At 38.4% G+C, this 23,744-nt stretch overlaps 2 protein-coding genes across 4 annotated transcripts in view; both read left to right on the top strand.

The window, feature by feature from the left end:
• Positions 1 to 7,423: 7,423 nt before the first annotated feature.
• Positions 7,424 to 11,118, top strand: LOC145483725 (uncharacterized). The gene has a single exon (XM_081462274.1). It carries the CDS (start codon positions 8,150 to 8,152, stop codon positions 8,894 to 8,896), a length of 747 nt encoding a protein of 248 aa, XP_081318400.1. The 5' UTR covers positions 7,424 to 8,149; the 3' UTR covers positions 8,897 to 11,118.
• A 2,058-nt stretch (positions 11,119 to 13,176) lies between these two features.
• Positions 13,177 to 23,744, top strand: part of LOC145483715 (transmembrane protease serine 5-like) — a 12,415-nt gene continuing 1,847 nt past the window's right edge. The window contains exons 1-4 of one of the 3 annotated variants that reach the window (XM_081462264.1): positions 13,177 to 14,006; positions 20,581 to 20,784; positions 21,426 to 21,599; positions 21,914 to 23,744. The exon at positions 21,914 to 23,744 is cut by the window's right edge and continues 1,847 nt beyond it. In XM_081462264.1, the coding sequence (XP_081318390.1) occupies positions 13,901 to 14,006; positions 20,581 to 20,784; positions 21,426 to 21,599; positions 21,914 to 22,365 (936 nt within the window). In that variant the 5' untranslated portion in view covers positions 13,177 to 13,900 and the 3' untranslated portion in view covers positions 22,366 to 23,744. Of the gene's footprint in view, positions 14,007 to 16,045; positions 16,581 to 18,974; positions 19,768 to 20,580; positions 20,785 to 21,425; positions 21,600 to 21,913 lie in introns of those variants that run through there. The other 2 variants (XM_081462265.1, XM_081462263.1) reach the window with 2 other exon arrangements.

Genomic DNA, 23,744 nt, shown 5'->3' on the forward strand with positions numbered 1-23,744 from the left:
TTATTTATATGCAGAGGTCTGCCCTCTCTTTTCTTTTGTTGTTTACTCACTTGTCTTTCTGTTTTGTTTTGTCTTTAATAGAGGCATGAGGCATAAATCAAAATCCAAACAATCCCTAGGACCTGAAGCACACTTCAAGACTATCCCAAGCCAAAATTAAATAATAAAACAATTCTAGCTGAATAGTATTTCCGAACCAACAAAATACCCAGAAGGAACCTAATAATAACAGAAAAAGAATAGCAAATTATAATGTTTTTGTTTGTTTTTATCATACTATCTGAGGTACCAGTAAGCTCTTCCAAAAAGAGGATAATAGTCTGTCAGAAGAGACAGACTCTGGAAAAAGAAAACTTCAAAGAAGAAACTTTATTGAGAAAGTACTGTCTTGCCAAAATTCTCTAATCCAAAAATATTCAGAAATCATGAATAACAAACCCAAAAGAATTCTCCACCCCTCCCCGTCATTCTAACGGCTAGCAATAAAAATGTCAGAAACACCCTCAGGATAAGTACTTAAAAGGAAACAAAACTGGTCTATGAAATAAAACTCTTGAGGGGATTCCTTATTTCAGCTGCCTCCCTGTCTTGTTTTTCTTCTCTGTCACATGGTTGGATGTTCAGGTGTAATTGCACCTCCTCTAGCCATCCTTCATCAAATTCTTCTTTCATAACCTCACAATAGTTATGAAGAACACAACAAGCTGTGACTGTTATGGTTGCATTTTCAACAGACTGATCTAGCCTTTTTCCAAGGGGTCTAAATTGTCCCTTAAGTCTTCCAAATGCATTTTCCACCACTACCCTTGTTTTGCTGTGTGCTGAGTTAAAGGCCACCTCCTCATTGGAAAGGTTTCCCCGGTCAGTAAAAGGCCTCATTAACCAGTTGGTGAGTCCATAGGCTGAATCACCAAGAATGACGGGTGGTACCACAACGTTGGCGATAACTTTGCTTAACCCCATGGGAAGAAACGTTCGTGCACAGCAAGCATCATAGAGAGGTGAATTCTTAAAAACACGAGAATCATGAACCTTCCCAGGCCAGCCAACATACATGTCTCTAAAAAGATAATTGCTGTCCACCAAACCCTGGAGGATTATTGAATAAAATCCTTTTCGATTTACATAATCTTCAGGATTTTCATTTGGTGCCAAAATTGCAAGGTGACATCCATCGACAGCACCTACTACCTGGGGAAAGCCCACACGCATGAAGAAAGCCGCAATTTCCGTTTCAATGTCTTGTCAAGAACCGGGCGAGTGAACAAGTCTCTTGAACAAAACTTCAACAATGCAGGTACATACCTCAAGCACGATTTGGCAAACTGTTGATTTGCCAACGCCAACGAGGTTTGATACCATCCTATAACTGGCCGTGTCTGCAAGTCTGTACAATGTTATTGCAACTCACTTGCTTTGCAATAGTTTGTATCTCATCTCTCATTGAAAGGAGCCAGTTCTTCGCAAGTTTTTGGAAGGTTACCTGGGACATTCGTAAGTGTCCGACCCAGTTGTTGTCGGTCCATTGGTCTTCAGCCATACGCCAAAATAAATTTGCCTTTGGTTTCACCCAAATTTCTCTGACCGGCAACTGTTGTAGATAAGCGATCAGATTTACAAAAAACAAAAAACAGGTGCGTCTTTTCCTCCTCGTGTACTGAATCCTCGCAATAACAGCTCAGTTCTTTCTTATTTGTGCTCTATTATGTTCTCTCGTTCAGTTCAGCGACAACGACAGTAATATTTTGTCAGTTTTTTAAACCATTTTGCACCATGTTTTTGTTGTCAATGTGTGCGTGATAGGCTATTTGTGGGACCCTATTATTTGCTCCACAGGACCCCGGTAAGGAAAGATATTTCGGTCATGCAGGCGAGGCGAATTGAAGTGCGCTAAGAATGCATGGAGTTAAATTGGCTTCCTTGGTGTGAATGACCTCTACAACAAAACATGTTTAACTAAACACTGTTTTATCTAACCATGTTTAGGCAAACTTGTTTAATTGGTGTGAATGGGCTATTATTCAGCTACTACAGAACCGCTGAGAAAAGAACTAAATAGTCACTAATTTAACACAGTTGAAATACGACTGATCTCAAAATAATTCGCTTGCTTTTGTCGTCTTTTTGATTTATGACTTTCATCTTTCTTTCACAGCGTTGTAATATTTTCGTCGCGCGGCAAAGAAATTGCTCAATTTCTTGTTTTCAGATTGAATTTTACATGAGTTCTTCGCTTTTATTTTTCATTGTTTTCTCAAATGTTAGCGGTTATAGTACAAGAATGAAATTCTGTTGTATTTTGGTTTTGTTTTTGTCCTCCAAAGTCAATGATTAACTCATTTTCGCATAGTCAATTTTCTCAGCTTCTGTAGGACATTTTGTCGTACGGTAAAGAAATAATATAATTTCTTGTTTTCTCATCAGTTTTACACATCATGTGGAGTTCTTTTTGCTAATATTTTTTTAATATTTTGACCCTTCATTTATTCAACTTTAAATAAACGATGTCTTGAAACCTGATCTTGTGTCTGTGGTTACTGCGCATATGGTTTATTTTTGTGCTTTCGCTCGCTCTGAAATATTCCAAAAAAACGCCAGGGAATTAGGGGTGGGTCGCGGGTAATTTCATTCAGGCGTCAATGGGTTAATAGACCTAACACATTTATATTTGCCTTCAAAATTCATGCTAAACACCTCATTTCCACTTTTAATTGGTAATATTTAAGGATAAAAGCTTATTTGTAAAAGTATCATTTTTTTCCATACAGTATTCTAAGCTGGAAGCATAAAGATTAGTTAACATTTACAATCAAGTGCTGGTTTATCGTAAACAAACTCCGTGCCACTGGCAACTGATTTGACTATTTTGGCCAAGCAATAAAAAGACAGCCTTTACATTGCCATTCCTTGGTTCAGGCTTACTCTTACAGATATTACCTTCAGAGTACTTTTTTGTTGATTCGAAACAATTTCAACCTTGGCTGGATACAGACTCAACTATTTGCTGACACTGGAACTAATCAACAAATGTAATCAAAATACAGCCAATGAAATAAAGCTGTTCTCACGTTACTATCCCAAAATGATTCAAAGTCATAATTGTCCCAGTTATATAACAAAAGCACATCATCTTGTACCCCGACAAAACAGGCCATGTTTGTCTTGATTTGTACGGTCCAGAATTATAGCAATTAAAACAAGAGAACAATCAAGAAATCAACTACTTCTCGTATCCAGGTGACATATTTTGCAATGATGTCAATGTTGTAATTAAGATCCACTGGTTGTCCCTTAAGGATGCATCGTGTTTTATGACATTTTTGCTCAGGCATGCACACAAATCAATATTTTGATGTGTCTTTAGGCTTTTCGCTTTTTTATTTTTTTTCCTTGCCTTTCCTTTTTCCCCATTTCTAATATTTTTGCTGCAGGTGTTGGCCATCTACTGGGCTTGCTTCCCATTCAAGAATTCCCAGGAGAGCATCATTGAGACGGGAAATTCTTACCGTGTAATAGCCAAGTGTAGTTGAGGGAAATTTTGCTCAGAGTTTTTCTCTCTAATTTTTAAGCATTTCCATACATATTTAAGGCTCAATTAACCCCATCACTCTGATCTGGGTATCATTAGAAAGATCTTTCCAGTATAAGTGATGCCAGCTTTGGTCAGAGGTGATGCTCATCACGGCCGGTTGTGGTCGGCACAGGCATCAACGGGTTGGTTCCAGAGTAAGAACACACTTTTGCTTCAAAAACACAACTTTCCGTAAAGATTTGACAAAAATAAAGTTCACCATGATCATAAGCATGTTTGAAACCACAAGCAAAATTGGGCAAACAAAAGAGGATACAAAAAATTGTTTCAGTGGCACTTTAAGTATCAGAGGGTAAGTTCAAAACACACGCGGACTTCAGGTCTTCATGCAGCTTAAGTTTAATCATGTTATGCCGATGTTTGTATTTTTCAATCTTTCAAACTAAATATATGCATATATATGTAACTACATGGTGTGGCTAAAAGAGTAAACTGGGTTTTCATTATTTTACATGGTGCACGGTACTACACATTACAAAATACAGTAGTTGTTAGCCAACTGGCATCCAAAGCAAAAATATTGTACCTGTTTTTACCAGTAAGTTAAATTTGAGGCTGCCAAATAACCCAAATCCTTTCAATTTTTCTGACGCTTTCTTTGGCGACAGAATCAAAACAAAAACAAACGCTGTGGCTACATGTCCAGCAGCCGGACAGGTTTTTTTAAAGACTCCGTGTCCGGTAAAACAACATAAAAAGAACTCTGTGACAGGCGACCCCAAGAGGAATCGAACCCGGGTCGCCAGCATGGCAAGCAATACTCATGACTACTGCACTACGGCAACCAGCCGGCAACACTCGGAATTCCTTAAGTACATATAGTGTTACCCTTAACATAATTGACCGCCAACCGTAAACAGGCTAACCGGGAACGTTATTCAGGCTAACCGGGGTGCTTTTATAGCTAACCGGAGTGCTATTTAGCCTAAACTACAAAACACTTTGACTGCCGGTCATTTGGTTTGGGTGCCTGCTGAAATTCGCATCGCGGGGAAAATAGTGAAGTATTCAGCCATATAAACAAGGATTTGACATAATTAACTGAAATTAAAAACAACAACAACAACAAATTTTGACTGCCGGACACGGAGTATTTTGAAAACCCTGTCCGACAGGGCTGCCAGATCACAAGCCCCGTTGATTACAAAGCAATCGCATTCTATAAATTATGGTAACCTCATACAGATTTTGCAGTATTTTCTTGATTTCATACCAGATTTAATTTGTAGTATTAAAAGGTTAGTATTGAACTCCAAAGAGAAAGCGCGCACAATGGTGTCTGTCGACCGACGATCCGGATCGTCACGTCCCTTGTAATAAGCTTGTACTATGTAATTAGCTTGTACTATGTACAAATCTCTGCCAACCGTGAAAAAAAACGACGAAACAAATCATAAATAACATATTGGCTTACCACAATTCGTCCAAACTGCAGGAAGGTGTTGTTCGGAGAGAAATTCTAAGAACAGCTGTTATGCTCCTCAGCCTCGTGCAACATCAATTCGATACTCCTGGGAATCCTGGGAATCTGTAATGTCGCCGTTCTCAGTTCTCGCGCAGTCCAACGAGCCCACGTGGGTGGCTAAGGCTGGGAGATTTTTTGACCGGCGGTATTTCCTTTGGCGTCAGAAATATGTTACGAAAAAAATTAATTGCACATGCAATTGAAAAAAATATGTTTTCCTAATCTTCCTTGTTGCAAACGAATGTATGTTAAAAGCCATTCGTTATGAGGTTCATCGATTGCAGCGCAACAGATTTTACAAATCGGGCCCAGCTTCATCCATGCGATTCAAATTAAAAGAAAATCGGGAGGACTAACCATAGCGCAGAAATTAAATCGTCCTAATGAGAACAATAATCGGCCTGTCAAATTGAAACGTGCATAATAATATTGCATTGTTCAAAATTAGGCTGAATCCGAGTTTGGAATGTTGAGAGTTTAATCTTTACAAATAGTTTATAGTTCTCTAGCGACATAAAGTGTTCATGAGTCTCCCATAAAATATTTGTCAGAGAAAGACGCAAAAGGTGAAGTGAAGAAAAGTGAAAGCCGGTATAGTTCTGTATCCCTCTTTTATATTTCGGTTTGGGAAACAAAGTCTTCTACAGGGGCTACAAGAACATTCAAACATGCAACACAAGACAGACAGCAAGTGGGATGTAAGACAGCCTTTAATAATAATTAACTAATTAATTCTTTCCCTCTTAAATAAGTACAGAGAAAATATAATGAAAAAAAAAAACACCAATCCAGCGGGAAAGTAACCCGACTGGAATTAAAGGAAAATACTAAATCATACAAAAACAAAAATCCCAGTTGTGAAGCGAGTCAACGGAGCTATTCAGAGAGTAAATACTTCTACTATTGGCACGAAGCATTGATGCAGACGTAGGACCTGAAGACATCGACATTGTCCACCGCTTTAAAAAAGGTAATCGGCAACCAAATCCAATAATCGTTCGCTTTAATAACTATTACAGTAAGAAAGAAATGTATTATGGTCGTCGGAAATTACGCAAGTTAAACGTCCGACATATTTCAGGTGCTGAAAAAATTTACATAAATGAAAATCTAACTGCCCAAAGGGCTGCTTTATTCAAGAAAGTTCGCGACAAAAAACGGTTACGTCAAGGATGGAAAGTATGGACCACTGACGGAAAAATTTTTGTTAAACCCGATTTATCTTTAGACGTCTATGTAATCGGGATCAACAGCGTCGAAGATCTGGAAAAACTGTAGGTGTTTCCTTTCTTCTCTCCCCAACGAAACTACTTTGGCAAATCTCTTTTGTTCAACAGAACTGTCCCATATAATTACATAATACTATTGTGATTTACCTCTCGTTATGCGGTCCTCTTTGTTCGATTGCTGCTCCCAGGAGAGCGTTTTTTTAAAATAGCTTTTGTTTATTTGTTTATACTGTTTTATAAATTATCTGCGTACGTGAATTATCTGTGTACGTGTTGTGTTGTTCTTTGTCTTTTTTTTACTTTTCTACTTTTTTCGCTGCTACAATCGTGTCGATACTAAGTTCAACAATCCAATAATACCTAACTGTCACATACTTGTTTTAGATTATGGCTAACCGTATTAAAATAATATCTTTGAATGTATCGGGTTACGAAATCAAGTCAACAGAAGATCAATCTTTTCATACCTTAAGAATCAAAAAGCATCTTTGTACTGTCTTCAGGGAACTTTTTCCAAGGAAGAGGATCAGAAGATATGGTCTGCGGAATGGGGAGGACAAATTATATTTTCGCATAGCTCCGAACACTTTAGAGGTGTATGTATGCTTCTAAGCGTAAATCTGGATTTTCTCTTGGTACCGTGCACGCTGACCGAGACGGAAGATATATAATTGCAAAAGTCAACATAGGTCACGAACAGCTTTTTGTTATCAATATTTATCCTCCAAATAAAGGAGCGGAACAAGAGCTATTTATCAGGAGTCTAGGCGCCAATCTGATTTCGACAACTGATATTATGAAGATAATTATAACAGGCGATTGGAATGGTTCTCTGTTCCCTAAAGACAAATTTGGCGGCCTTTGGTGGAAAGAAACAAACTACAGGAATTCCATTATTGGTATTATGGAAGAATTAGACCTAGTTGACATATATCGTAAGCTTCATCCAAGCACCAAAGTCTTTACGTGCGAGTCGAAAAGTTTAAAGCTTAAATCTAGAATTGACTACTTTCTTGTCTTCAATATAATAGCCGTAAACTGGCATCAAGAGCAGAGGTCCGACCATACATCGCACCTGACCACAAAGCAATTTTCTTGTCTTTTGAAATCCAAGGGGAATTTAAAGGGGGCCCGGGATCGTGGAAATTCAATAATCAATTATTAGAAGACCAAGACTAAATAAATCTTATCAACACATTTTACCCCAAAATTCTGGATAAATACAGAGACGTTAGAAGTAAAAAGCTTCTTTGGGAAATGATTAAAGTTCAACTACCAAATCACGAAATCCTTAGTAATTATAGGCCTATCTCAAACCTCAAGGTCATTTCAAAAATCATCGAAAAAGTTGTTGCAGTACGTCTTCAGGACTACTTGGAATCCAACCAACTTAATGAACCGCTACAATCAGCCTACAAGCTATTTCATAGCTGTGAAACTGCTCTTGTACGTGTACACAATGATATTTTGCGTGCCATTGACGATCGTCACTGTGTTATACTCCTGCTACTTGATCTATCTGCTGCTTTTGACACTGTTGATCACGACATTCTTCTAACAAGACTGAAATCCAAGTTTTCAATCTGTGGCACTGCCCTTGAATGGTTTCGTTCCTATCTTACAAAAAAGATCACAGTCTCGTGAGCTTAAATGTGGAGTACCCCAAGGTTCGGTCCTAGGGCCAATCCTGTACTTACTTTATACTGCACCACTGGCTGACATTCTACGGTACCACGAAATGCAATTTCACTTCTACGCTGACGATACTCAGTTATATATCTCTTTTTCAACAACAACAACGACGTCGAATGAACTAATACAGTTGGAAAAATTGAGGAATGTTTGTCTGATCTTGACAAGTGGATGTCTCTTAACAAGCTAAAACTGAATAAGGACAAGACGGAACTTCTTCATCTATACTCGAAACACAACCCGCAGCAGTCTCTACCACCAATCCGTTTTGGTCAAGACATAATTCAGCCATCTCAATTTGCTAGAAACATCGGTGTGATATTTGACAGTGCCATGACTATGCTTCCGCATATCAGTTCTATTTGTAAATCAGCCTCTTATCATCTGCGCAACATCTCCCGGATAAGGAAATTCTTATCTACGAAAACCACCGAGATCCTGGTCCATGCTTTTGTGTCTTCCAAACTCGACCACTGCAACTCTCTTTTGTACAATGTATCGAAGTGTGCTTTAAAAAAGCTCCAGTCTGTTCAGAACGCCGCTGCCCGTCTTATCACCTGTTCCCGAAAGTACGACCACATCACTCCAATACTGAAAGAATTACACTGGCTTCCTGTTTCTGAACGCATTAAATTCAAGATTATGTTACTTACCTTTAAGGCTCTTCATCAACAATCTCCTGTCTACATTCAAGATCTAGTAACGTACTACCAACCTTCCAGAATCCTCCGACCATCACACTTATTACTTCTTAACCCCACGAATTTTCACCTGAAGACGTATGGTTCTCGAGCTTTTGCTGTTTCCGCTCCTGAACTCTGGAACAGTCTACCTGTTTCTATCCGTTCATGTGACAATCTAGGTTCTTTTAAATCTAAACTCAAAACTCATCTTTTTAAGAAAACTTATTATTCTTAGCGATTTTTACTTTTTATTGCCTTCTTAAATGCACATTTTCAATTATTAAGATTAGTATAGCTCATTTTGGCGAATTGTACAGCGCCAGGAGCCATAATCTGGGACGGAGACCGTAAGTCTCGGGATTCGCGCGCACCTATGATATGGGACAATTTTTCTATTTTTAGAACAAAGTGCGCCATCCTGACGTCATATATCGACGCGGATTCACGCACATGTCGGGGGTTCTCGTGTGGATGTTGTCACGTTGCATGATCAAATGGTGAGAGTTGAGAGATTCTCTTGCGTATTTTTCACAGCGATGACAGGGAATAAGGCAGGGAATTCGAACCAGGGCGCTTATATGTAGTTTTATGCTCTGAGCTAACGGAAAAGGTGGGTTTTTCAGGGTCGAAAACAAGACTTCAATCTCGCGCTGGGAATGAATAATAAGATCTGCTCGCGCTTGTTGTAAGCTTAGGCGTATGATTTTGCGTTTGTTCTGACTTAAGAATATAGCGAGAAAACTCTCTACTCTGGTATCGAGTTAATTTGTGAGTTTCTCAGACAATGCGTTTTGATGGTTTCTTATTGTTTCTGCTTGTTTGGTGAGTTTGCAAAAGTTTTTGACGCGTACAATTAGCTCATTTGCATGGTGCAGCTCGTGCACCGTCGAGTCCGAGTCGGTGTTTTCAATTGTCAACAAATCTTGACAAAGATTTCTTTCGTTATCTTTTGTGCTGAGATGTTGTAACAAATTTCACGAACGCAAAAAAGGCTACTAACATCATGTAAGTTCCTTCAACATAAGCATAGTGAAGTTTTACACTGCGAAAATGAAAATAGACAAGGAGTTTTGATAACTCGATCAACAAAATCGAAATCGTTATTCCAAGTTGATTAAAGAAAGCGTCATCGTAACTTTGCTGATTATCTCTGCTTTATTCCCATATTTTCAGCTTAGCTTTTAATATGTTATCAAACATTTATCAATCTAAAACATATTTAAAAACTATAGAGTTATTGTTTGAGTTCGATGTACGCTTTCACACGAAAGTGCGGCGGAAGTACAATTTGTCATGTTTACTGACTGTACAAAACACGCATCGGCGGGCGCTCTCATTTATCGACAACAGAGAATTTACTGGATTTTTACACGAATAAAACTGAGCAGTATCTACGGACGTAAAGTTATTGGGCCTTGATGAAACATCAAGCGTTGCTTACAATTCAAGCGAAAATCAAACTAGCAATTATGTTGTTTTACTCTTCGGTCGCTATAGACTGACAAATTCCTCGCAAGCGTGTGGCAAGAGGAGCTAGGAAACTATGAAGTCTTGAAGCTCTGCTATATCTAAATATATCCAGCTAGATTTTTGCTGTGTAATGGAAAAGCTGTTAATATTCAACATATGTGAAATTTAAAGTGGGGTAATGTACAGCTCATGTAAAAGAAGCATCCGTCGGAACACAACTTGGTCAGCGATATATATAAGCTTAAAGCGGAACATACCTAAATTCGACACTGTCTTACTTCACTCAAACTGGAGCAGCTTACGACGAACATACTTAAGCAAAATTCCAACAGACGTAAACGCGTTGAGTTGTGGGCCAAAAACATGAAAAATTTCGGGAATTTCGGACGCCATTTCCACCGCGCGACATCCGCAAAAATCCTCGCAGCATGTACGCGCGTGTGCCGCAGGCGATGGCGCAATTTGTTCTAAAAATAGAATTATTGTCCCATATCATAGGGACAACCCCAATACTTGAAATGGCGCGCGCTTACGGTCTCCGTCCCCGATTATGGCTCCTGACAGCGCCTAGAGCAGGCATGGATAGGCGCTATATAAATATTTATTTCTTTATTTATTTATTATTACCATGTCCATCTATTCCAAGCGAATTTCCCCCTGTTTTATCACGAACTACTAGGATATTTTCAAGAATTGAGCAGTGCATACGGAGGAGAACCAAGAGGGAAATATATATTATGGAACAACAAGGACATAACAATTAATTAAAAAACACTGTTTTGGAAAACTTGGTTCGAGAGTGGAATTAATTTTGTTCAAGACCTCTTAAGTAAAGACTGAAAATTCTTATCTCTTGACGAATTCAATGAAAAATTTGGTTTGAAAGTCAATTACCCGCAATACTTTCAAATTATTGCTGCTATACCAAGTTCGCTGAAGCGAACTGGGCAGCAAACCCCAATCTCCATGCGGTGAATGCCTTTTTTCAATTCCTGATCTGCTCTACTTATCCGAAGATAGTACTCTACCCTTGTCTAAAATGCGCTGTAAACACCATTACAAACTATTTAACGAGTGTTCTGTGTCGGAACCTAGCGGAATAAAAAAATGGAAAGAAAATTGTCCAAACAGTTTTCTTGACTTGAGAAGCAATTTTACCAAGATATATCAGATTACTAAAGATAACAAGCTTAGGCGATTTCTATTTAAAATATTACACAGGATAATCATTACCAAAAAGGAACTTAAGAAATTGAATATTGCAACCGACGACCATTGCAATTTCTGTTCTAGGAGAGATTCTATAATGCATACATTTCTAGAGTGTGATGTCTCTATTTCAGTATTTTCAAGTACCGTAAAGTGGTTTAACGATATACACAAATTAAATGTGAGTCCTTCCGCTGAACAGATTTTATTCAACTTGACTGATGAAATAGCTTCGTTGACCTCCATCCAAAAGCGCAGACTGGATCTTCTCTTGCTTCTCATGAAACACTATGTCTATTCCTGTAAGATTTCTTCTAAGAACCCCAATATTTCTGAACTTCAAACCAAACTCCAAATGCAATGGAAAATCGAGCATTGCTCACTGACTTGATTTTGCAATTTCCCCCCTCAATATAGCTTGGCCTGTATAATGCAATAATGGAAATATGCTTTTTGTCGAGGTCTAAAAGTTGTAAGTAGCATTAGTAATTGAATTTTATTCCAAGTGACGTTAGTAATCGTAGTATAACTAGTGCTAATTAGTATTGTTAAACAACTTGAGATATCGTATTGTATTGTAAGTAGTGTAAGCATTTGTATTTCTAGTAGCGTGAGTGATGGTATTTTATTGTAAGTAATGTATGCCTGCATTGTAAATTACATTGAATACGAAGTATTATAAATAATGTAGGTATATCTATTAGTCTTGTAAGTAGCGTAGCTGTATAAGTATTGTAACCAGTGTGTGTAACAATGCATAATAGTAATAATAATAATAATAATAATAATAATAATAAATCTTTGCCTTGTCTAAGATATCGCAAGACAAACAGCACCCTGTATTAAATCGAGTACGATAACAGATACGAGTATGTAAATAGTGCATAATAAAGAAGTCGAGTTGAGTTGCACAATTTCTGTTCGCCATAACGGGCATAGCTCACAATTTAGAACTTCATCAGTTTACCATGTCTGATCAATTAAGGGCTCGTTGAGCCAACAGTCGAATGTCCTATCATTATTGAAATTCTCCATCATGTCGACGTTTTCTTTTTTAGCGGTCGAGCATTCTCAGTAGAAGTCCACCAAGATACTTTGTCGGGCAAAAAAGTTGCTCACCTAGTACTCTCCAAAACCTGTCGGTTATACACACCAGGGAAATTACTCAAAAATAATGTTTCTGATTACTGAAGAAATTTTCCAGTGCACTCCAGAGTTCAGTCTCTTCATTGTAATAGGTTCGATATCCAGGGTTCGTGGGTGGTATTCGTCTTCGCTGTTACTGTCGTTGAAATAATCCAAGCTTGCAAAACGAATTACCATATCTTTTTGTTGCTGTGATCTTGCATGGTTATTACTATTGATGTCAGTGTCGAGCTAGGATTTCTTGCACATTGGTACGAATTATTTGTGCCGACACGAAACCAGGTCAGATAATTATATCTCTGTCAGAAGAATATCCTCCGACCTCAATAAAATATTTATATCTCTTGCAAAACAGTCTCCGCCCAAGACATTAAATAAGTAAATAAAAAAAGAACTTTTATCTTAAAAAATCCCGAAATTACTATTGACAACAATGCAGTTCCTTTTCAGGTGAAAGTGAAACAAACATTGATACAAAAAGCGCTTCTCGCTGCCATTTTTTCCGTGGAATCTGCCTTTCTTGCTGCAAGTTTGCCATAGCTCCAATAGCGAAAACAAAATGATATTCCAACTCGCTTTCATCATTTCTTTTTTTATAAATGCAGCTAGTAGACATATTTGTCATTATAATACCACTGGTAAAATGCCAAACCGGAACGGATCTCCTGATGAGGTCGTAGTAGCGTCAAAACAACGAAGAGTGTTTTCTACGCTTACAAACGACATGTGGCCTAGAAATTTCCAATAAGTATTACAGCTAGCTATAACATAAACAGAATTGAAGTTAATGAACGATCTGAAACGTGTCAGATGCTAGGTATAGCTTATCCTGACTGAATACTTTATTTTCGTCAGTAAGAGGTTACACTGACAGACAAATTCTCTGTTTTTTAACGTTCATGTAACTCTTGACAGCTTTATTTCCATCACTCCCTTAACCCAAGCCGGTGGTTTCGAAGTTTATTTGACAATACCTTGCAGCTGGTTATAAACTGAGTTCCTTCTTTTATCCTATATTGTCCCATTCTTATCTTATTATCGTATCTCATCTTTTATTAGAATAATTGTTAGTGCAAAATGCTCTTAATCTAGAACTGACTTCTCATTTCAACCGGCGCACCTGATTTCAAACTTTTGATAGTCAAACTGTTCTTAATGGTTTGGTAAGCAGAATTCGTTTTTTTTTTTTGCAGTGATTCGATAATATAAGAGACAAACAAGATAATCAGTGTTAGCCGGATAAATCTTATAACTTAATGGACTGAAAGGATCATACGCACTCCCGCAACAACGTCACAAAGAAGGTGTGACCTGAATCCAAAGCCAGCTGCCGCCGAGTCAGTGAGCGGTATTTATTACTGAAGAGTCTTTTAGTCCGACATAGCAATTCAGTCGATGCTGTCTAAGGTACACTATGTTTTATTCCAGGAGTAAGTCATGGTCGATACTGCCTCTGGTCTTAATGCTTTACAAGTCCTCTACTGCGGAACGTTTTCACAATCTCTTCACTTCAAAGGGAGGTAAATTTTTAGGTCCTAGTATTATTTTTTCCTCTCGACTTGAAGAGCATTATTTAACATTGACTAAGACAATATTTTTGCCAAGACGAATTTTACTGTATTACTGAATTAAAACTTCTTATTATCTTCCATTCCAATTGGACGATGCACCAGAACAATTTGGAAGAAAAACCAAACGGCTATCTTTCGAGCAGAGCTTCCTCTTACTTATCGTCCGGTTCAAAACACTCAATCAAAAACACTTTCGACAATTCTCTGTTTTGTACAAGATACCTTGTTGTCTTACAAATTTAAACGATACATCTTCAAAATTGTTACGAATAGAAATATTATTTAAAAAAAGTAATTTAAGATTACTCGAGGATTACTCGGAACGTACGTTTGCGGAATTTTCGGCGGTAGGATGTTCGCGGTTCCGCCAAATTAAAAAATCGAGGGATCTCATCCGGACAAACAGATGTCGATAGTTTCATTTTAACAACGCCCTGACAACAACATCAGGACATCATAAAGCCAGCTGTCTTTTACTTTACATGAACCTGACTCACTCTGGTTTGTGACATTTAATGGAGCTTTCTTCTATGATCCCAGTGACCGGAACCTCCCCGGAATTCTCCGGATCACACCAAAATATATCCTTATCGGAAGTCACAATCCTACAGTTTTAGACCGTCGTCCCATACCTGTTAATGTTGCAGGAACTCAGAGTCCATATAGATTGAGTTTACAATTGTTTTTTTTTTCTGTATCACTATTGGAATATCGGCGTAATACATAATCCAATATATGCACTCGTTACAAAGTCTCCCATGCACTTCGGTTTCAATTCTCTCCTTCTAGCAACTCTTTGAAAAAGGCTTATTATATATGGAACACTCTGCATGAGGTATTTTGTACTCAGTCCCTTGCACATCACGTGATAGAAACTATTTTGGTTCGGCGCAGATGCAAAATTCAACTCGGCTTATGCTTACTTCAACAGTTCAAAGCCGTGAAAGTCATTATATTGTACGCTCGTCTAGTGACTCACGGCAGTCGTTTTTCCGAGTTCTTTTGCCTAGCTACTCCGGGTACTCAATGACAGAAAAGCCGAAAAATAAAACATAGAAAACCCTCTAAACAGTACTTTTACAAGAAGTTACAAGTAAATTAAGCTGTAACAGGGTCTTTATGCAGGTACCGAGAGAATCAGCAACTTACAGTAGATTTGTTCAAGCAGTCACACTTTCCATTCTTTCTGTCGGCATGTTCTAAGAACTCGATGAAAACAAGGAGAGGAGACCTATTTTGCTTTATCGGTGACCATCATGAGGCACGAGGGTATATATTGGGGTTTTTGTATTGGATACGAGAAAAATCAAATGTTATTCTTAGTTTGATTACCAGTACTCATCATGGCGGGGCACGATCAGCTATTGACTGACCTCTTTCTGACAGCTCACCATCAAGGGGCCGGTTATTTCAGGCTCACAGGGTTCGATAAATGAATGTTTAGAGTGTGTAAATATGTATAGTGAATCTGTCACGACGAAACTGTTCGGAATTAAGACTGTCAACCTGTCAACCGATGAGCGAAGAATGGTTTGTCAACCGAGAAGAGAAAGTAAATCAAGCTTATTGGTTTCACCTTTGTATTTCAGTTGTGGGGGTGTTTCTACGTAGACTGATTGCGTTCTTGTGAATTTTGCTTGGAGAAAATTTCCCAGTGCTGTTACAATTAATTTCGGTTGGCGCGATCCAAAACACCAACGAACCAAACTGGCCAGTGTTTTGAGAGTCTTAGAGAGCCAAGTGACAATGGTTCAATACTAGATCATATTAATGTGAATTATTCTTTTTGTTTCTGCACTGACACGTCGCTTACAAATTAACGAACTCTTACTAGCTGAAGAGCAGAGTGTTCAAAACCTGTTCGTAGGACAAAAATCGATTATCAGTCCCAGTTAAGGAATCGTTAAATGCGTATTTTGGAAAATCTATGCGCGTACTGTTAAAGAAATCGGTTTTAATTATACTAATTGGTGCAATGTTTTGTTGTTTCCAAAAAGTATGTGATAAAATATCTCAATAGTAATATTCAAAATTACAATAGCAAACGCCATTATTCGCGCATAGATTGGACTTTGTTTCGGTGCTATCAGTTTGCCTCGCCCTCGGACATTTTGTTTGTTTGTAAGTTTGATTTTTTTTGTGACAAGGCAGTGTTTCAGGTTAAAAAATGCAGGGGGTTTTACTACTGATTTGGGGTGTTACTGAATTTTTTTTCAGCTGTTAGCAGCAAAATGTCGTGAATTCATGTTATTCAAATCAATGATGGTGTTGTTCAAAATGATGTACAAGTACAAAAGCTCCATTTTCCAATTTACCTTTTTAATTCTTTACGTTTACAGAGGAGAAAATTAGCATCACGGAGTAATGTAAACAATGATGCAAAAGAAGGCGGTTAAAAGCAGTCACTTAGTGATCTTAGCGCCCATTTGAAAAATCGAGAACCATCTGGCAGTTTATCATCAGTCATGAAATCGTTTGTCATATCTATACTTCTGGGTCTTATCACTGGAACTTTGGGTTCAGGTACGCCACTATTTGTGGTAACACATCACTGTGCATCAAGCTCAAACACATCGCTCTAGTACGTAGCTTAATAAGTAGAATATTATGTATGTGTCCCTGGGTCCGTTATTCTGGTGTTGACCTGCCTACGAACCTTAACATCCATTGTTTTCTTTCTTATCAGTAACTACTTTAGGACCGATTTTATTTCTTGGTTTTCCTTGTATGTAAAAGGTTTAGAAAATGAAAGTCGAAAATTTGCGCGGGAATTGTAACGGTGGCGTTCACCATAGCTAGTTTAAATTCCTCAGTACATGTGCATTTTTCTGGGCTTATTTTTTGTTTTGTCTAACGAATCAGAATTAAATTGACGATGGAAGTTACGGCCGTAAATATTGCATTTAAAAAATACTTATCCAACGCGATTTTTCAAACTTTTACACGAGTCACAGAGGGTGGTAACTTACCATCTTACTCGGGGCATCATATATCTCATTAACAACACATAAGCGTGAGGGCTGAAGTGGGTAGACATTGGCCCGAAGTCTTGACATACAAATTAGTGAAAAAAGGAATTATGCCAATGTTCTCACACTGCGGTCGTGCCCAAACTGTTTAGAGTAGACAGCAGAGCGGTGTCCCCGAAGTTAGTGGTGGAGTAGCCTGCGAACACAGACGTGTTTCCGGCTGTCACTTGGTGCCCCTTCTCGGACCAACGTATTTGTTGTTCTCGAGACTCTTTTTCAGACCCTTAAATGCTTCTTCCATCTGCGTAAGCAGTTGAAAAGGTCAAACTCCATTCCCAGTTTCAGACCAAAAGACCCAAAACCATACCTTTCAGTACAGTGTGTTATTCTAATTAACAATTATTCGCCGAAGGCGAGATGGACATTGGTGAATATTTACCGAGACGAAGTCGAGGCAAACATTTACCAATGTTCACTGAGCCTGAGGAGAATAATTTTTTTAGTATAATTTTCAGAGGTGAAGATCAAGAACTGCAAAAAAAAAAAAAAAAAAAAAAAAAACAGGACGAAAATAAGGAACCACACGCGCCATTGTTCGTTTGTATACTCGTATACAGCCGAAGTCTTCATCTATTGTCAATCAATTTATAGATCGGGTTAGGTACTTAGGCAGTAAAACAAACAAGCAAACCTCTTCGAAAAATGATGTTACACGGTTAGCTCCGTGAGCGGGCGAGATGAAGAATATCCTGGGCTGTGATTGGCTACCCGAACGGGCAAGATGTCGTGATCTTGCCCGCTCGGGATTTCCCACTATGACCGGAAGAAGATAGTTTTCTTTTTCCATGTAAGGAATCCTTAATTGACCATGGATATTGGCCTAAACTAAACTAAAAATAAAAATGACCCAAAAAATTGCGCGTACGCTTACCATATTTGCAGAGCATGGTATAATTGGTCATATACCATGATAGCTAAGCCAATGAAAACTCTTGAATGACATTATCCAATGATCCAGTTTTTAGGACTAGGAAAAGTTATTTGAAATATCGTAGTCTATTGAGAAAATGTCTAATTCAACTCCTGAAACTGGATGAAAATTATCTACTCTTTAAACTGAGTAGTTATGTAAGCTGATATGTTAATCAACACTCTGTCGCTTATACTTTGTATAGTAAGAAACGATAAACTGTATTTCGAAACTACGCAGGCTGAAGAGAATCTAGGAAAAATCGACTCCTGAGGTCAATCGTAATGAAATTCTTTGAAAAACTGCGCGCAAGAAGTAAATCTTTAATTGCATGTATTTTTATGTAGCGTCGAGGGGGATGATACCTGTGGTGCTAAACGTATTAGTACGTTGTTCTAACTTTCCTCTATTTTAATTGAAAGGTGTGATGTAAGTAAAAGTTACAGAAAATGGATAAATAGTTCGTTCCCTTTATAATATGCCACAGGATAAATTCCACACTGCCAACACCCTGTTTGTTGGCAACAGTAAAACGTGTAAAGCTGTACATTGGTACAATTTTATTTAAAATGCATGCGGAATACTGAACAAAAAAAACTGTAATATATTTCTGTTTTCAACATGAATCTTTGAACTGACTTCACAAATTGATCAGTGTTTTCTGTGGCTGTATTAATTATTTATTTCTTCCATTCGCAAATTAATTACACGGCTTCATGAATAGATTTATTAAGAAAGGAAGTAAAGATACACTGAAATATTAACGGATGCCTATTCGTTGCTGGAGCCCATTCGATTATTGTCAAAGGGAGACAATTCGAGAAAATACTCAGCCTTTAGCACGTTCAGTCCAAAAATTTTTTCGGGCTTTCAAAAAGGTTAGAACAAGATACGATTCCAGTCAGTTTCCATTCAGTCCTTTTGACCCCTTGCCTTATTTTGCATTAAGTGAATAAATATCAGACAAGATATTTCAAATATAAGCGAAAGCTATTGTGCACAAGTGAAACAAAGGTTGAAGCTATTACATCGAAACCTCATCCATTACTTTTTGATTGCATACTCTCCGCTTGGCTAGACCGGAGGCTCAGAGAAAAAGGCAGGCTTGAAATAATTAAGAAGCCTAGTGATTTTAATTGATGGTCGCGCTTATTGCAGGTATATATATATTTTGAATGGGTGGGAGGTATAAGTTATTAACATCAAATAAATCAATCTGACAGCCGCCCGTAGTCACTAAATGAATAAGGTTCCTCCTGTTTCCCAGACGTTTAAGAAATTAGGGAAAGATTCCTATTACGTTTTCTGAAAAAGGTATGATAACCGCCAGTCGTCACGCTTCCTGAATAGGAAAATAATAAACTCAGCGGAGGAGAGAAAACGAAAACAGTCCGGCTTAATGAAAAAGTAGCACATTACATTCAAAAGTGATTATTTATAAGGGTTGTAAATTAAAGAATCCTTTGTGCTTGCGCACCTAATTGAATGCAAATTATCAGAAGATTAGTCAGTGTTCCTGGCTTGGTAATTGCCAACCGCAATAAGAGACCAAATGCAGTTTGTCGATGTTTTGTAACCGCCTGCTTGCAGCTGTTGCGTTTTTTGTTTACTCAATATATTAAAGTTTCAATCGCTAAGACGTTAATAAATTTCTTCGAAGTCAGCCAAGGGAAGGAGGAGTTGTTTGGTCGGGGTGAATTTTATTTCGTCCTGACCATGAAGGAACTTTTTGTTCTGTGTTTTTGCCTTCTTTTTAGTAATATTTCTCAGGGTGAGTTATTTATGAGAAAAAATATTTAACAGATCTGTAATCAAAACTTACATGGTAAGCTGCGACGTTTATCCGCGGTAGTTTAACTGAGAAATGTTTTTAGGCTGTATTTTCACCTTAACGTTTCTGGACCAAGGAAAAATGCTAAGAGATTAAGGACTATTCGAGACCACACTGTAGAGCTATATCGTACCTCTTATATGTACACAACATTGTAAGTTTATAGTGTTTCTTGACCAAAATCAGTCGGAAAAAAACTTTCCTGATTTGGTAACAGTTCAAGTACGTTTTGAGGAACAATGCTATTTTAGGGTTTTTTGAGTTCGTGATTGGCGACTGAGTTGATAATCAACAAGCTTTTAAAAGGAACCGTTCACCAGCATTTTCCATTATAGACAAGAAAATTCACTCCAGACAATTCAGGTTCATACAAGCTTTCTTTCGATGATCTATCAGACCTACCAAAATCTTCTGATTAAACCATTGAACGATAGAAAACATTTTAAGGTTTGATAAGCTAGATTGCTGCGCTTTATAACTGAAACTTAAGTATAGGATTCGCTGAGAATGAAACCTTAGGGTTGAGAAATCTATGATAATACACAGATACTTAAAAAACCGCTTGTTTAAGATACGAAACTGCACTGCTCAATAGCAAATTAGGAGGTTGGATGAATATCTATTTTTACGCTGTGAATTACTCGGGGAATGGCTGAACTGAATAAATGTTTTCATTCCAATTGCTTCGCAGTGTAAACCACTGGCCCCTTTTGGAGGTTATTTATTGTGAATGTTTTTTCATGTTGTTTATAGGATATCCATCTTGTGGGATTGAGAGGTTTCATCAGCAGTTACGAGGTGACACAAGGAACCTATTTCGTCGAATCGTCGGAGGAACCCAGAGTGCACAGGGCGCGTGGCCTTGGCAAGTCGCTCTGCTTTTCAATGACACCCACTTTTGTGGAGGTTCACTCGTTTCTCCTCATTGGGTGGTCTCAGCTACTCACTGTTTCCATGGTAATATGATTAACATAGTTACTTTCTGTATATGTTATCCCGTGAAGGAATTTCTACTCATACTCTTGTAGCCTTCATATCCTAGAGTCGTAGACATTCGGGTCAACCCTTCGAAGTTTCTTTTCCATGACCTTAAGAATTATGTAACTACAAGAGATTTTCTCGTGGTAACTATCTATGCCCTCTCGCTCGTGCTGACTGACGATGAAATCCATAACAAAACTGGTTTAAGGCCAATCCACGCTTGATATTTTCGTCTAAGCGTGAACAGCTGTTTAAATATATTTAACTGAAAATTATTCCAAAAAAAAAAAAACCCACAACAACAACAACAGCAACTGAATTCTTTGGGAGTAGAGGTAGTGGCCCAGTACGTCCAGAGAGCGCCTTTAACCCATGTTACCTGGCTCGGCGTCATAAGTGGATTGAGTTTGTTGTTGGTTCTCGTCCTTGCTCCATGGTTATTTACTCGGGTTTTCCGGTTTCCCTCCCTCCAAAAAAAAAACAACAACAACAACACTCCAATTGGATCTCGATGTACGAGAACTTGTAACGTATTTTACAAAGCCATGAAATCACAACTGCCTAAGTTTCCATTGCACCTTAGCATCATTGACTATTCCGCTTTTATTATCCATTAGATGCTTACACTTCAACGAAACCTGCTGACTGGAGGGTGGTCCTGGGTGAACATCACTTAGTGAATAAAGAAGTGTTCGAGCAGAGCAGAGAAGTAGAAGCAATTTATCTTCATCCCAAGTACAAGTCTATGTTTTTTGAAGGAATCTACGATACGCCACCGGATTATGACGTAGGTAAGTTACACTCGGTAGCCGTAAGAGTCCTCAAACCATGATCAGAAATGTTAAAGTGATTTGAAGCAAAGTAGCTAAATACTGGAAATTCATCTCATGATCATCTACAAGAACCAGTTGTGTCGTGTCGCCTGGATATCTAGCCCCTGGATCCTTTCAGTAAGCTTCAGTTGAACCGGCACATTGTAGCCTGTTACTCTGTTACACAATTCCTGCGAAACTTTTCTGCTTATCAATTAGATACAAGACCTATCACATGATTATAACCCGGGATTTAACAAATATAGATAAAAACTCTGTCATTTAATCTACAGCGCTGGTCCGTCTATCAGAGCCAGCTGTGTATGACGGTTACGTTTCTCCAATCTGCCTCATTCATCCTGGGATGAGATTCCCCTGGGGAAAGGAGTGTTACGTTACTGGTTGGGGCCACACCCAATGGAATAGCACCCAACCCGACATCTTGCGCGAGGCGAAAGTTCGTCTGGTACCGTCCCAAATTTGTAATAGTGTCAAGTCATACAATGGAACCATTCACAGCAGGGCTCTGTGTGCTGGATTCGAAGAAGGAGGCGTTGACGCATGCCAATACGACAGTGGAGGGCCACTGTCATGCGAGTATGGCGGGCGCTTTTATCTCACAGGGGTCGTTTCCTGGGGCCACGAATGTGCACGACCTCACAAATATGGCGTCTACGCAAACATGTTTAAACTCACTTCGTGGGTAAAGGAAGTGATGAACAAATACAACAACATAGAGATCTAGAGTGTTTCACAGTAATGACACCAACGAAGCAACGATGTAGAATTACGATGACGACCCTTATCTTTACCTGCAAAACGTTTTGCCATGCACGCCTGAAACACTAAGGAACTAGCTATTATTGGTTTGTCAACAAAGTAAATTTCATTGTCAAGTTTGAATCCATATCTAGTGTTAAAAATGGTTATTTCGCCTAGGTTGTAATTCTTTCGTCTTAGCGAGTGTTTTGTTACAATGTTTATGATTCTAGGATGTTAAAACGATGTGAATGCCCTCAATTCAAAGTATAGAATTAGTACAACCTGATCAATATCGTAAAGCTTGTCTTATTTAAAAGCATATACAGCAGTATTTAAAACTGGATCATTAGTTAATGCAATTAAAGAGTTTCCATTGGCTTAGCCATCATGGTATATAACAAGAGAAATAGCACTGCAGTTAAGGTTACAGTATACCTTCGGGTTGGCAATTTTCTTCAAATTTGGATTTTTGGGTCAAAATAGTGGTCGAAGAATAATCTCTAATTTCTGAAAAAAAATTTTGAAAAAGGCTAAATATTGGCGGAGAAATGGCGGTTTTACGTTTTCACCGGAAGTAAAGGTTTACCTCTTGATTGACAGCCCTATGGCGCGTATGCAATCAACCGAGACGATTTTCGCGGGAATTACCTATATGGATGTCACGAATTGACTACTCAGTTGATCAGCATTGTTGTTCTGACTACCCAGCATTTTTGGTATTAGGCGTGTCTCTGTTAAGTTATAAGTAAACATAGACCACGTTTAAATCATGGACCAGTTCGAAAAAGCGAAAACAGCGAAGAACAAATGAAAATACATCAACGAGTGAAGAAGCGAAAGTTCGCCACGCGGATGAAGCTATAGTTATCGTATAAGGCGGCAAATATTCGTGGTAAGAGAAAAGAAAGGTTCTGTAAAAATTTCGGAACTTGACAGCAATAACAGGGATGCTGAGTCCGATATCGACGAATCGTCGGACTCATTGAGACCATTTGAAACATTATCCATGCACAGTTGCCCACACACAGTTGCTCTCTGCGCTTTCTTTTGTTTGTTTCCTTCGCTCAGCCACTCTAGCGTTCGTATCCTTTTTAGTCTTCCCCATTTTGCCAGACCAGCTTCAAGAAAAACCGAGCTACAGAAAAATTATCCCTCTGCCTTCGGTTCCTTGAGCGCATTGCTAAACACAAGAGTTTTTTAGAGATTCGCGCGTAAATTTCACCAGGAGGTTAACGGTAGTAAACTTTCCCTGCACTGATTGGCTTAGTTATCTGAGAACCCAGTTGAAGGCGTTTGTGGGCGGAGTTTGTTTGCGAAGCATAAAATTTTTCTTAGCGCTGTTTTCTCGAATAAATTTTTTCA

Source organism: Orbicella franksi, chromosome 4 (genome assembly GCF_964199315.1).
Source record: "Orbicella franksi chromosome 4, jaOrbFran1.1, whole genome shotgun sequence".
In the NCBI taxonomy this organism is placed as follows: Eukaryota; Metazoa; Cnidaria; class Anthozoa; order Scleractinia; family Merulinidae; genus Orbicella; species Orbicella franksi.

Bases quoted from the DNA above. Each gene is read 5' to 3' on its own strand.
- LOC145483725 (XM_081462274.1), top strand. From the start codon at position 8,150: ATGTCTCTTAACAAGCTAAAACTGAATAAGGACAAGACGGAACTTCTT.